Genomic DNA, 14,593 nt, shown 5'->3' on the forward strand with positions numbered 1-14,593 from the left:
AAAAGAATGAATAACCCAACAGAAAAACTGACAAGGGATAGAAATTGGTAATTCACAGAAAAAAATATGCACGTAGTTTATTTAGCATGCAAAAAGATTAAAAACCGAAACAATATCTTAAGAAAGAAACAGTATCTCTAGCATTTATTATTCTTTGCTGGAAAGACTGTACTATAGGGGGCACCGAATGCCACTATACACTATTGGTAGAAGTGCAAATTGACACAGTCTTTTTGTAGGAAATTTCATAGCCTCTAATAAAATTTTTTTTAAATTTTTATTTATTTATGATAGTCACACAGAGAGAGAGAGAGAGAGGCGCAGAGACACAGGCAGAGGGAGAAGCAGGCTCCATGCACCGGGAGCCCGACGTGGGATTCGATCTCGGGTCTCCAGGATCGCACCCTGGGCCAAAGGCAGGCGCTAAACCGCTGCGCCACCCAGGGATCCCTCTAATAAAATTTAAAAGCATATACTCTTCAACTCAGTAATTCTACCTGTATGTAATTATCTTAGAGAAATACTTGCATTCCTGCATATATATATACATGGGATGTGTATAAGGATGTATTGTTTGTAACAGAAAATATTAATTACAATAAGTAAATGTCCATTAATGAGAGTATGGCTCAAGAAATCATAGTATATTCTTATATGGGAATACTAGTACATCCTTATATGGAAATACTAATCAGCAGACTAAAAGATTATGTCTATATAAGGTAATGATATGGAAAAATCTCCAAAATATATAAATAGAAAAAAAAACAACAACTATCTGCACACAACATATTAAGTCTGATATGCAAAAAAAATAAAATCCTAAAACAAACCCAACTATTTACAAATATACATTTTATATACATGTATATAAATGTATAAAGTCTAAATAGAAACACACTAAACTTATAAAAATGATTGCCAATGCAGAAGGAAGTTTAAAAGTTTATGGAGGAAATAAAGGTATGAAAGGGGAATTTTTCTTGTACTTACTATCTGAAACTTACATACCAAGAAAAAATCTGTTGTATTTGAGAGGGAGGTGGTATTCTGTTTGTTGTTTTCTCCTTTTTTTTTTAAGATTTTACTTATTCATTCATAAGAGACACAAAGAGAGGGGGAGAGACACAGGCAGAGAGAGAAGCAGACTCCCTGCGGGGAACCTGATGTGGGACTCAATCCCAGGACCCCAGGACCACACCCTGCTCAAGGCAGACACTCAACCACTGAGCCACCCAGGTGTCCTGGTGGTATTCTTTTGAAGAGTAATTCTATAGTGCGAAAGTTCAAGATACAAATATAGACCATTTCAGTAAATTTGGTAGTGAAGTGAACAGTTATGAGAAAGAAAAAAATATATAATATTTAAAGGAGAAAGATCTGAGAATACCTGGAAAGAAGAGTTTGGTCACCTGAACAGTACATTATTTTAGACATTAAACACAATCTTGTTACGGCCTTATTTTCCTCTTTTGAAATAAGAATATGAAAAATACCAATCTCTTAGGGTTATTGTGAGGATTTTACTATGTAAAACATTTAGCAGAAGTCCCTGGCAGTCAGCAACAGTGCAGGGAAGACCTGTTGCAAGTTCATCGTAAAATACATGCTGTCTTTCTAGGGCGTGAAGTCATCTGACCAGACAGGGTCAGATATAGAAGTAGTACTTGTGGAAAACATTAAGAATATGGTAAAGCTTACACACAACTCAACAAATTTCTTCAAAATTTAACACAAGGCCAAGAAGGAAAGGACTTTTACATAGGCCACTTTGAGAGGAAAATGGCTAAGGTATAGGACAATACTAATAAAAATGGGTATGGGCTTATGGCGCTAAGTATGCATAACAGGTTTAATGAGCCAGAGGTCAGTACGCACAACACTGAAAGTTAATAAAGGGGGAATGCTAATTTACGTAGCAAGAATTTTGTTACTGAAGGCTCTGGAAAATGGATCAGCTTCAATTTATTATTAAAATGAGTCCAACTGAATAAATATTTCTGCAATGGTAGTGACAGAACTACGAAAGCTTACAAATAAAGAGCCAAATGAAAAACTGATTAGTTTTTAAAGTAAATAAATGACCTAATAATCATAACAGAAATAGTAGAAGGTAGTAAAATACAGAAGAATAAACATGGTGTCTTCCTTGACATCAAAACAGATGACACCATTAGTTATGTTCTGGGAAGGAAGAGATGACCAATCCCAGGAATATATCCCCACAAGCAAAATACCAATCCTCATTTGCCACTAAGTTTCACTAACTCCTATGCCAGTTGCCCAAAGCAAGCTATTCTATTTTTTTTTCAAATCCTGACGTAATTTCACAAAGCAAAAATCAAAAATTAAACTGACCTTTGGAGTACCACAGTCACACTCTTCCCCAGGATCCACCAATTTATTACCACAGAAAGGAGCACTATAGGCTTCATCAGGCTTTGGAATATTAAGAAGGCAGTTTCCTCCTTTATTTAAAGTTAACTTCTCAAAGTCCTCTGCACTGCAACTGCTAAAGTTTCTGGAACCTCTATAATAAACATTAAGAAAAAGATCTTATGTCATAGTGATTATTCATTTTGGAATTTTAAGTCATGTCCTCAACCAACAAGAAGTGAATATTTAAAATGGCAGAAAATAAACTACCAAAAATAGAGAGAAATGAGAATTAATATCTACTTCTAATAAATATAGTACATTATTTCAGTTACTACATAGTTTTAAATGATATAAATTATTTGCTTATAATATATTATAATTGAGTATATATATTGGTTATATATATTTGGTTATATTATACCCCCATGAAAATATCTTCCAAACATACCAATTACATTAATAAATAAAATCTTAAGAATGCACCTTAGAAATTATCTAGTCCTATCCAAAATTGTTTTATTTACCTTCTATAATAAAAGTTCTTCATATATTTGAAACTAGCTATATGTTTCCCCAATTTTCTCTCACTCTACAGGATAACATTCTTATGTTCCCCTCACTATCACAGGGAGCTATGTGAAAATAATGTGAATGGGGATTCCAGTGAGGATGCACAATAACCAAAATTCACAGTGTAAAATTTCAGCTACAGTTTGAGGTTTAAATGCCTTATAATAATTCCTGAGAACCATGGTTAATACTCTGAAGGCTAGATGGGCTTCTAGAAACTGTCCACCTTGAACTACCCATGTGAGATCTATACAAATGCAATTTTGATTTGTTCTACATGTTGTTGGGTTCTTTTAGTTATCGGTTTACTCAGTAACTCTAAAATACATTCAGATAGTCCCATTGCCTATTTTTACTTTTGAAGACCATAGAGAAATACATCCACATATACACACCAAGGATCTTTGAGAAATCCAAGTCCCATTAAAATTTTATCATGGGTATTTGGTGCCTTGAAAGAATATCTTTCATCAGCTTGAACAGTGGTGCCAAGAGTAGCAGCGGAAATGAAAACTGTGTTGCATTATAGTTATTGAGGAGGCATCCTTGTCTATGTTCGGTCTTTTGTACACCCAAGGAATCTAAGAAACAGATCCTTCCTATGAGACTTTGTGTTCTGGATTTACATATTACAACCTTCTTTGCTAACTGGTCCAAACTCTTCAGAGAAGTAAATAGTCCTGACTCTTGGCTCTTGGGAATGGAAAGCAGTCTGCCTAGACTTTTTAGTACCATGGACTACTATCTGACAAAAAAAAAAAAAGTCTTTGAATGTGGGGTTTTGAAGGATTTTAACAGATTGACCAGCAGACAAAGAAAGGTCAATTGTCTATATCAAAACAAAAACCAAAAATGAGCAAAGGCAATATTTTGACTCACATAGAAAGAAAATATCTACCACAAGCCTACTGACAATTACAAAAAGGCTTCTTTTCTGTATTCTTTTCTCACTACTCTCTATTAATGATATTGTGAGAAGGAGTACTTTTGTACAATGCCATTCATTCAAGTATTTGTTGAACATTATTATGCGCAAGGTACTCTTCTTTTGTGCAAGGGATAAAATAGTGAACAAAACACACAAAAATCCTCATCCCTGTAAAGATGGCATTCTAGTGAATGAGACAAACTATACACATAGTAAGTAAACTCAGTAGGTATACAGAAGATGATGAGTGCCATGGGGGAAAAAAGTAAGAAGGTGAAGCAGATGACCCAGGTGCGGGGAGGAGGCAGTAACAGTCCGGACAGGCACTTCAAACACTGTGACAATCAAATCAGAACTGGATACCTGGGAAAAGAACATCACACTGGGAAGGAAAAGCAAGTGTGAAAGCCTGGCTGGCATGTGCAGGGAACAATCAGGAAGCCAGTGGGGTTGGAGTGGAGTGAGTCAGTGAAGGAATGAGTAATGAGAGATGCAGTCAGAAAGGTGAGAATAGGCCATTGTAAGACTCTGACTTTTAACTGAGTGAAATGAGGAATGTGAGGAGATGATACAATGGAAAGTGATGAGCCAGAGTAACATGATTTGACTTGTGCTTTAATAGGATCACCATGGTTGCTATTTTAAGCAGGGAGAACATACAAGGGGAAATCCACTCAAATGATGATGATGAACTGACAGCAGTTGAAACAGTAAAAGTGTTTGGATTATTTACATGCTTTAAAAGAACAGCCCTTAAGATGAAGAATGTGAATAAAAAAAAGAAAAGTCAAGGAAGACTCCTCCAATAGTTTTTGTCCTGAGCTACAAGAAGGAATCACAATTAACTGGCATGAAGAAGACTGTGGGTCTAGGAGAGATAATGGAAGTTTGAGTCTAACAGACATTGGGAGAAAATGTCAGAGTCAGAGTATCTAGTAATTATCTGATAAACAAAGGAGATTTCAATTTTTTTTTATTTATTTACTTATTGGGAAGGGTAAAAGACTTCAATTTAAACAGAGGTTTGCTACTGCTTTTTATTTTCTATTGTTGATCTAAATAGGGTAAGTATCTTGGCTGCCATGTAGTACACATGCAATAATGTTTTCTGTAAGAATACATTATTCAGCCAATAGCCACAGAAATTGTGCAGACACATGTATATTTCTATACTTGAGTCCTTAATTCTAATCTACAAAAAGTCTACCACTTCTAAACAGGTTATTTTTTTTAAGTTTCCTAGTTAGTAATTGGGATACATTTTCTCATAGATACAATATCTAAAATGTTTGATCCTAAAGCAATCCATAAAAAAATCTGTTTCACCACAATGGGACTATAGTACTGAAAAGGACTAACAAAATCATAAGCATTTCTGGTGCTTTTTACCTGATGGCAATAGTAACAAACATCCCCATATTGCTCTTCAGTAAGGCTCTGGGGAGTACAATGTAGATATTTTTCCCCTAGTCATCCCTGGATGACACCTACAGTAATAAGGATGATCTTTCTCCTAATGGGCTTGAACAGCATATTCTTATGCTTTACATATCACCTCTGGGTACTAGGATATTAATTTAAGCATCTCCTCATCTCTTTTCCCACACCTAAGTAAGTTTTCCAAAACTGCATCAAAAGGGGATAGATATGACTGACAGTGATGAAAACAGTCTGCTAGAATATGACCAAAAAAAAAAAAAAAAAGCAACTGTCATTTAAAACATTCCTTATCTGAGTAGTCTGGAAATAATCAGAACAGGGGCAGCCTGGGTGGCTCAGCGGTTTGGCACCGCCTTTGGCCCAGGGCGTGATCCTGGAGTCCCTGGATGGAGTCCCACATTGGGCTCCCTGCATGGAGCCTGCTTCTCCCTCTCCCTGTGTCTCTGCCTGCCTCTCTCTCTCTCTCTCTCTCTCTCTCTCTCTGTGTCTCTCATGAATAAATGAATAAAATCTTAAAAAAAAAATGGAAATAATCAGAATGCAGTTCTACTGTTACCACCCTAATCCCCACAGCCAAGGAGTAGGATGTCCTAACAGAGAGCTCTACATGGTGGTAATTAATTAGAATATTTTAAAAGAGTGCCCTGGGGCACCTGGGTGGCTTGTCAGTAGAGCATCCAATTCTTGGTTTTGTGAGATTGAGCCCTGCATCAGTCACCATACTCAGTACAGAATCTGCCTGAGATTCTCCCTTTCTATCCCTCTGTCTGTCCCCCTGCTCACTGGCATTGTTGCACACTCCCTCTAAATAAATTAATTATATATATTTTTAAAAATAGAGTTCCTTGATTATAAAGGCTTTCTGAACCAGCTGGCATTGTGAGGCATGGTTAAGAAAGCCATTTCTCCAGAAACATACCTCCCAGGAGGAGCACCTCACACTTTCAGGAATCTAAGAGGGGTATGTGAGAAAAATACTACCAGCCCCCACCAAATACCTTAATACTAACAAAAATCATATTACAAAGCTAGATTATCCACTTTTTAACCAGAACGGCCTCCAAATGATTAAGTTATCTGGGAAAAAAAATCAAATGTCTCTACCACCTGCATCTAAAAAAGGGCCTAATTTATAATGAATATTCAATTAATATTTAGCATATGAAGTAAAGGTAGGAAATCTATCCTTGAAAAAAGATTTAAAACCACCAAAAATAACATAATCCTTCTTCTCAAGTTATTCTTACCAAAAATTGTTCAAATACATTGACCAACATATTGCCAAAATATAAGATGAAGACCCAAAATGCCAAAAGCCACTCAAAAATAAACTATGATATAAAAAAAGATACAATCCAATAAAACCACTAGACACTATAATTATCAAATAATAACAAAAAAATCCTGCTTACTATAGTCAGAGAGATTAAACAACAAGCTTGAAAATTTCAGCAGGGAACTAAAATCCACCATAGTCATATAGCAGGTATGAAAAAAAGAACCAGATAGAAATTCGGGAAATGAAACATAAGCAAAATTAAGAATTCAATGGATAGGTTTAACAACAGACTAAATACAGATAAAGACAGGGTCTGTGAACTGTGAAGATATAAGAAGAAATTACCCAGAAATAAACACAAAATTATAGAAAATATATAAGAAAAGGTAGGAGGCTGGATGTTGTGAGGTCTTAGATAGTTACCTAGAATCACAGAATAAGAATAGCAAATATACAGAAACACTGTGCACAGAAACAATATGTAAAGAAGCAGCATCTGAAAACATAATGGCTGAGAATTTAACACAATTTATGAAGAATATCAAATCTCAAACTTTAAAACTCAAAAAACAACACCCTAAATGAGTATCAGTGTGTGTGCATGCTGTTTTCTTTCCACAACTTCAATAAACACACACACACTCACACACACACACACACCCTTAAAAAAAATCTAAGAAATTAAAACTATGAAAATAGTGAAGAATAAGTAGATAAATCCACTTCAATAGAATAACATTTTAGTGATAGCTGACATCAGCAGGAACATGGACCCCAAAAGAAAATGGAATAATACCAATATGCTGAGAGAAAAGAACTGATAATCTAGAATTCTATATTCAACATAAATGTCCTCAAGATTGAAGAGAGGGGGGAGGAGTTAAGGTAGTGGAGTAGTAAGGGGCTCTGAGCTTGCCGCATCCCTGAACACAGCTAGATCAACATCCAACTATTCTGAACAACTAGGAATACAATCTGAGGATTAAGGAAACAATCTGCACAGTTGGAGGGAGAGAACATGGCAAACATGAGGTTCTGAGCTGTGAATTGGGGAAGCGGAAAGCCATGGGGCTGGGGAAGGGAGGGAACCAGTTGAGGGGAGCAAAGTCAGGGCAAGGGAGAGAGCAGGAAGGAACCCAGCCGGTAGGGGTCATACAAAAAACCACAGTGGAGAGATCCCCTGGGTCGCACTGGAAGAGATTGCGGTCCTTCCCGGAGGACATGTGGGAGAGCATATTTTGCCTCTCCAAGGACAAGGTCAGCTAGCACCACTCACTAGCTGTGTGTGCAGAGGGCAGATAACCTTGCAGCAGCTTTCTGCTGTCTGCCACAGTAGATTTAAGCCTCTGTGTAGCTGCTTTTCTCGACCAGAATAGAGCAGGGGACTGAGTCTCTTGCAGATGGCAGATAACCTGGTTGCAGCTTTTCACTGTGCATCACAGTGAATCTACCCTCCATGCACACACTCTGCAGCAGCTTTTCTGGGGCAGGGCAGGACATTGTGGGCGAACCATGAGGCCAGAGGGTGGGGACGGGGACTGAGTTCACACCTCTCCAGGCCCCTTAAAACTTGGAGTTTTGAGTCCAAGCCACCCATCAGAGATAAAACACAGGAGGATCTGTGGCGCCGGGGGTGCTGTCAGCGAGGGTTAAAGGCAGGGAACTGGGATCCCTGGGTGGCGCAGCGGTTTGGCACCTGCCTTTGGCCCAGGGCGCGATCCTGGAGACCCGGGATCGAATCCCACGTCAGGCTCCCGGTGCATGGAGCCTGCTTCTCCCTCTGTCTATGTCTCTGCCTCTCTCTCTCTGTGTGTGACTATCATAAATAAATAAAAATTAAAAAAAAAATAAAAATAAAAATAAAGGCAGGGAACTAAAGAAAACCCAGGACACAGGAGATTGTTCACTTTTCTGAGATGGTCTCCTGAACAACGGTGGCCACGGTCCCCATCCCTGGGGCCAAGAGAGGGAGGTGATATGATATTCTTCCCCCTCCACCACTCCTCCCTCCTCCTGCCCACCATCCCAGTTGGACTTCAGAGAGAAATCCAGCACCTCCAGTGGAGGCTGGAATCCCCTCCACTAAATCCTGGCCCCACTGTGCTTGGTAGAGGCATCTTTACAAGGACAAGTCAGCTTTTGAGCCAGCCCAGCAGGCCTCTCCCTCAGAAGACCAACACAGGTACCCCACATGTACCAAGTTTCCTGATTAAAGAGTGCTTCAAAATGTCCAAGATTCTGGTGGAAACAGGAACAAGCTTGCTTTTTATTTTTCCCTTAAATTTTCAAATTTTTTTCTTTTTCTATTTATTCTTATGTTTTTATCTTTCATTTTATATTTTTCCCTTTTTTTCTCTTAATTTTTTTTTAGTATCAGACATAATTATTTGTTTGTTTGCTGGTTTGCTTTCCTTCCCTTTTTTTTTAAATCAGGCTTTTTTCTTTCCTTTTTCTTTCTTTTTCCTCTTTTAACTTCTTTCTCATTCTTTAGAATCAGACTTATAGTGTTTTTTTCTTTCTCTGAATTTTTGTTCCTTTTCCTTCTCTCTTGTCTTGGATCAAGCTTTTCCTTTTTTCCTTTCTTTTCCAGGTTTATCTTAAACAAATCAAAGCATATCCAGTTAAAGATCCAAACACTCCCCATTACAAGCAAGGAGAAACTCTGTAGAGGATGGACCAGTGGGAAAGAACAGCCAAAATGTAATAGTACTATGTACACAGCATACACTAGTAACACTTACTGAAGTTTTTTATTATTGTTGTTGTTACTGTTGTTGGGGGGGGGGGGGCTTATTTTCTTTTTCTTTCTTCTTTTCTTCTCTGGACAAAATTATGAGGTGCAGAAATTTACCCCAAAAGAAAGAACAGAAGATAGTATGCACAGCCAGGGATTTAATCAATACAGATATAAGTAAGATATCTGGACTAGAACTTAAAACAACAATTATAAAGAAACTAGCTGGGTTTGAAAAAAGCATACAAAACACTAGAGAATCTCTTATTATAGAGACAAAAGAACTAAAATCTAGTCAGGCCAAAATTAAAAATGCCTTAACCAAATGCAGTCCCAAATGGAGTCCATGAAAACAAGAATGAATGAATCAGAAGAGCAAACCAGTGATATAAAAGATAAGAAATTATGGAAAATACTAAGGCTGAAAAAAAAGAGGGAAAGAAAACTATTAGATCACAAAGGCAGACTTAGGGAACTCAGCAATTCCATAAAGTGAAATAATATCCATTTATAGGAGTCCCATAGAAGAGCAAGGAAAGAGAGCAAAAGGTTTATTTGAACAAATTATACTCGAGAATTTCACTAATCTGGGGAAGGAAACCAGGTATTCAAGTCCAAAAGGCACAGAGAACTCCCCTGAAAATCAACAAATAGGTCAATACCTCAACATATTATACTGAAACTTGAAAATTACAAAGAAAAAAGAAAACTTTAAAAGCAGCTCAGGAGAAAAGGTCCTTAACCTAAAAGGGTAGAAACATAAAGCTTGCAGCAGACCTGTCCATAGAGACCTGGCAGGCCAGGAAGGACTGGAATGATATATTCAACGTGAATAATGGGAAAAAATACGCAGCCAAGAATACTCTACCTAGTAAGGCTGTCATTCAGAATGGAAGGAGATAAAGAGTTTCCAAGACAAACAAAAGCTAAAGGAATTCATGTACACTAAACCAGACCTGCAGGAAATATTAAAAGGGACTCTCTGAGTGGAGAAAGACCAAAAGTAACAAAGAACAGAAAGGAACAGGAACACTGTTCCACTACTGGAATAGTGAGTGACATTACAGTGACAATACAATGTCACTAAGTTCTTATCTTTCAATAATTGCTCTAAATACAAATGAACTAAATGTTCCAATCAAAACAGAGTTTCAGAATGGATTAAAAACAAAACAAAACAAAACAAAACAAAAACAAAAAAAAGACCCAGCAATAAGCTGCTTACAAGAGACTCATTCTAAATCCAAAGACACCTCCAGATTGGAAGTGAGGGGGTGGGGAACCACTTAACATGCTAATGACATCAAAGAATGCTGGAATAGCCATAATTATATCAGACGAACTAGATTTTAAGCCAAAGACTATAATAAGAGATGAAGAAGGTCACTATATCATAATAAAGGGGTCTATCCAACAAGAAGATCTAACAACTGTAAATATCTATGCCCCCAAATTGGGAGCAGCCAAATATATAAATCAATTAATAACAAACTTATGAATCCCATTGATAATAATACATTATCAATGGGAGACTTTAATATCCCACTCACAGCAATGGACAGATCATCTAACCAGAAGATCAACAATTGGAAACAAGGGCTTTAAATAACTCACTGAACCAGATGAACCTAACAGATTTTTTCAGAGCACTTCATCCTAAAACCACAATCTTTTTGAGTGTACATGGAACATTTTCAAGAAGAGATCACATACTGGGTCATAAATCAGGCCTCAACAGGTACAAAAGGATTGAGATCATACCATGCATATTTTCAGACCACAAAGCTATGAAACCTGAAGTCAACCACAAGAAAAATTTGGAAGAACTACACAATACACAAACACATGGAGGTTAAAGAACATTCTACTAAAAAACGAATGAGTCAACCAGAAAGTTAAAGAAGAATTTATAAAATGCATGGAAGCAAATGATTATGAAAATACAACTGTTCAAAATCTTTGAGATGCAGCAAAGGTGGTCCTATGAGGGAAGTATATAGTAATGCAGGGCTTCCTCAGGAAGAAAGAAAAGTCTCAAATACACAATCTAACCTTACACCTAAAGGAGCTGAAAAAAGAACAGCAAATAAAGCCTAAAACAAACAGAACAAGGGAAATAATAAAGATTACAGCAGAATCAATGATATATAAATCAAAAAACCACAGAAGAGATCAATGAAACTAGGAGTTGGCTCTTTGAAAAAATTAACGAAATGGATAAACCCCTAACCAGATTTATCAAAAAGAAAAGAGAAAGGAAGGGCAGCCCTAGTGGTGCAGCGGTTTAGTGCCGCCTGCAGTCCAGGGCCTGATCCTGGAGACCCGGGATTCAGTCCCACGTCAAGCTCCCTGCATGGAGCCTGCTTCTCCCTCTGCCTGTGTCTCTGCCTCTCTCTCTCTCCCTCTCTCTCTCTCTGTGTCTCTCATGAATAAATAAATAAAATCTTTAAAAAAAAAAAGAAAAGAAAAAAGAGAAAGAACCCAAACAAATAATATCATGAATGAAGAAGAGAGATCACAATCAACACCACAGCAATTATAAGAGAATATTATCAGCAATTACATGCCAACAAAACAGGCAACCTGGAAGAAATGGATAAATTTCTAGAAACATATCAACTACCAAAACTGAAACAAGAAATAGAAAACCTGAACAGACCCATAATAAGCAAAGAAATTAAATCAGTAAACAAAAATCTCCCAATAAACAAGAGTTCAGGGCCAGATGGCTTCCCAGGGGAATTCTACCAAACATTTAAAGAAGAATTAATACCTATTCTTCTGAAACTGTTCCAAAAAAGATGGAAGGAAAACTTCCAAACTCATCCTATGAGGCCAGCATTACCTTGATCCCAAAAATCAGACAAAGACCACACTGAAAAGGAAAATAACAGACCAATATCCCTAATGAACAGGGATATAAAAATTCTCACCAAGATACGAGCTAATAGGATCTGACAGTATATCAAAAGAATTATTCACCATGATCAAGTGTGATTTATTCCTGGGCTGCAAAGGTGGTTCAATATCCACAAATCAATGTGATATGCCACATTAATAAAGAAAGGACAAGTATTATATGATCCTCTCAATTGATGCAGAAAGAGCATTTGACAAAATACTGCATCCTTCTTGATAAAAACCCTCAACAAAGTAAGGATAGAGGAAACATAGCTCAATAGCAAAAAAGGCCATATATGAAAGACGCACAGCTAATATCATCCTCTTTGGAGAAAAACTGAGAGCATTTCTCCTAAGGTCAAGAACAACACAGGGATGTCCATTCTCACCACCACTGTTCAACATAGTACTGGAAGTCCTAGCCTCAGCACTCAGACAACAAAAAGAACGAAAGGCATCCAAATCATCAAGAAGTCAAACTTTCACTCTTAGCATATGACACCATATTCTATGTAGAAAACCTGAATGATTCCACCAAAAAATTGCTACAACTGATACAGGAACTTAGCAAAGTTGCAGGATATATAGCCTACACAGGAAGTCTCTTGTAGTTCTATCCACCAATAATGAAGCAACAGAAAGTGAAATCAAGGAATCGATCTTATTTACTCCATAAGATACCTAGGAATAAACCTAACCGAAATAAAAGATCTGTGTTCCGAAAACTGTAGAACACTTATGAAAGAAATTGAGGAAGACACAAAGAAATGGAAAAACATTCCATGTTCATGGATTGGAAGAACAAATGCTGTTAAAATGTCTATACTATGGGGGCATCTGGATAGGTGGCTCAGTGATTGAGCATCTGCATTCAGCTCAGGTCGTGATCCTGGGATCGAGCCTCAAACCCCTCTGCCTGTGTCTCTGTCTCTCATGAATAAATAAATAAAAATCTTTATAAAAATGTCTATACTACTGAAAGCAATCCACATATTCAACACAGTCATTATCAAAATACCATCAGCATTTTTCCAGAGCTGGAACAAACAATTCTAAAATTTGTATAGAACCAGAAAAAAACCCTGAGTAACCAAAGTAATGTTGAAAAAGAAAACCAAAACTGGAGGCATCACAATTCTGGACATCAAGCAGTATTACAAAGCTATAATATTCAAGACAGTAAGGTATCGCCACAACAAACACATTAATCATGGAACAGAATACAGAACCCAGAAATGGACCCTCACATCTATGATCAGCTAAACTTCAACAAAGCAGGAAAGAACAACCAATGGAAAAAGGACAGTCTCTTCAAAAAACGGTGTTGGGAAAGCTGAAGCAGCATGCTGAAGAATGGACTACTTTCTTACACAATCCAAAAAAATAAATTCAAAGTGGATTAAAGATCTTAATGTGAGACAGGAAACCATCAAAATCCTAGGGGAAATTCTTTGACCTCAGCCACAGCAACTTCTTACTACACACATCACCACAGGCAAGAGAAACAAAAGCAAAAATGAACTATTCAGGCTTCAAGATAAAAAGCTCTGCACAGCAAAGGAAACAGTCAACAAAACTAAAAGGCAACCTTCAGAATGGGAGAAGATACTTGCAAATGTCTCATCAGATAAAGGGCTGGTATCCAAAATCTATAATGAACTTATCAAACTCAACACCCAAAAAACAAATAATCCAATCAAGAAATGGGCAGAAGACATGAACAGACATTTCTCCAAAGAAGACATACAAATGGCCAACAGACACATGAAATAATGCTCAACCTCACTCAGCATCAGGGAACTAGAAAATCAAAACCACAATGAGATACCACCTCACACCAGCCAGAATGGATAAAATTAACAAAACAGGGAACAACAGACGTTGGCAAGGATAGTGTGATAGAGGAACCCTCTTACACTGCTGGTGGGAAGGTAAACTGGTGCGGCCACTCTAGAAAACAGTATGGAGGTTCCTCAAAAAGTGAAAAATAGAGCTACCCTATAGTCCAGCAATTGTACTACTGGGTATTTATCCAAAGGATACAAACATAGTGATTCAAAGGGGCACATGAACCCCAATGTTTATTAGCAGCAATGTCCACAATAGCCAAACTATGGAAAGAGCTCAGATGTCCATCAACTGATGAATGGATAAAGAAGAGTGTTATATATACAATGGAATATTACTCAACCATAAAATAGAATGAAATCTTGCATTTGCAACGATGCAGATGGAACTAGAGGATATTATGCTAAGCAAAAGAAATTAATCAAAGACAATTCTATGATCTCAATCATATGTGGAAATTAAGAAACAGAACAGAGGATTATAGGAGAAGGGAGGAAAAAGTAAAATAAGATGA

At 37.2% G+C, this 14,593-nt stretch overlaps 1 protein-coding gene across 1 annotated transcript in view; it reads right to left on the reverse strand.

Moving 5' to 3' along the window:
* Positions 1-14,593, reverse strand: part of ADAM9 (ADAM metallopeptidase domain 9) — a 138,347-nt gene that overhangs the window by 65,835 nt on the left and 57,919 nt on the right. Inside the window, exon 12 of the mRNA XM_025434316.2 lies at positions 2,359-2,530. Within this exon, the coding sequence (XP_025290101.1) occupies positions 2,359-2,530 (172 nt within the window). The remainder of the gene's footprint in view (positions 1-2,358; positions 2,531-14,593) is intronic.

This window comes from Canis lupus, chromosome 16, assembly GCF_003254725.2.
Source record: "Canis lupus dingo isolate Sandy chromosome 16, ASM325472v2, whole genome shotgun sequence".
NCBI lineage: Eukaryota > Metazoa > Chordata > Mammalia > Carnivora > Canidae > Canis > Canis lupus.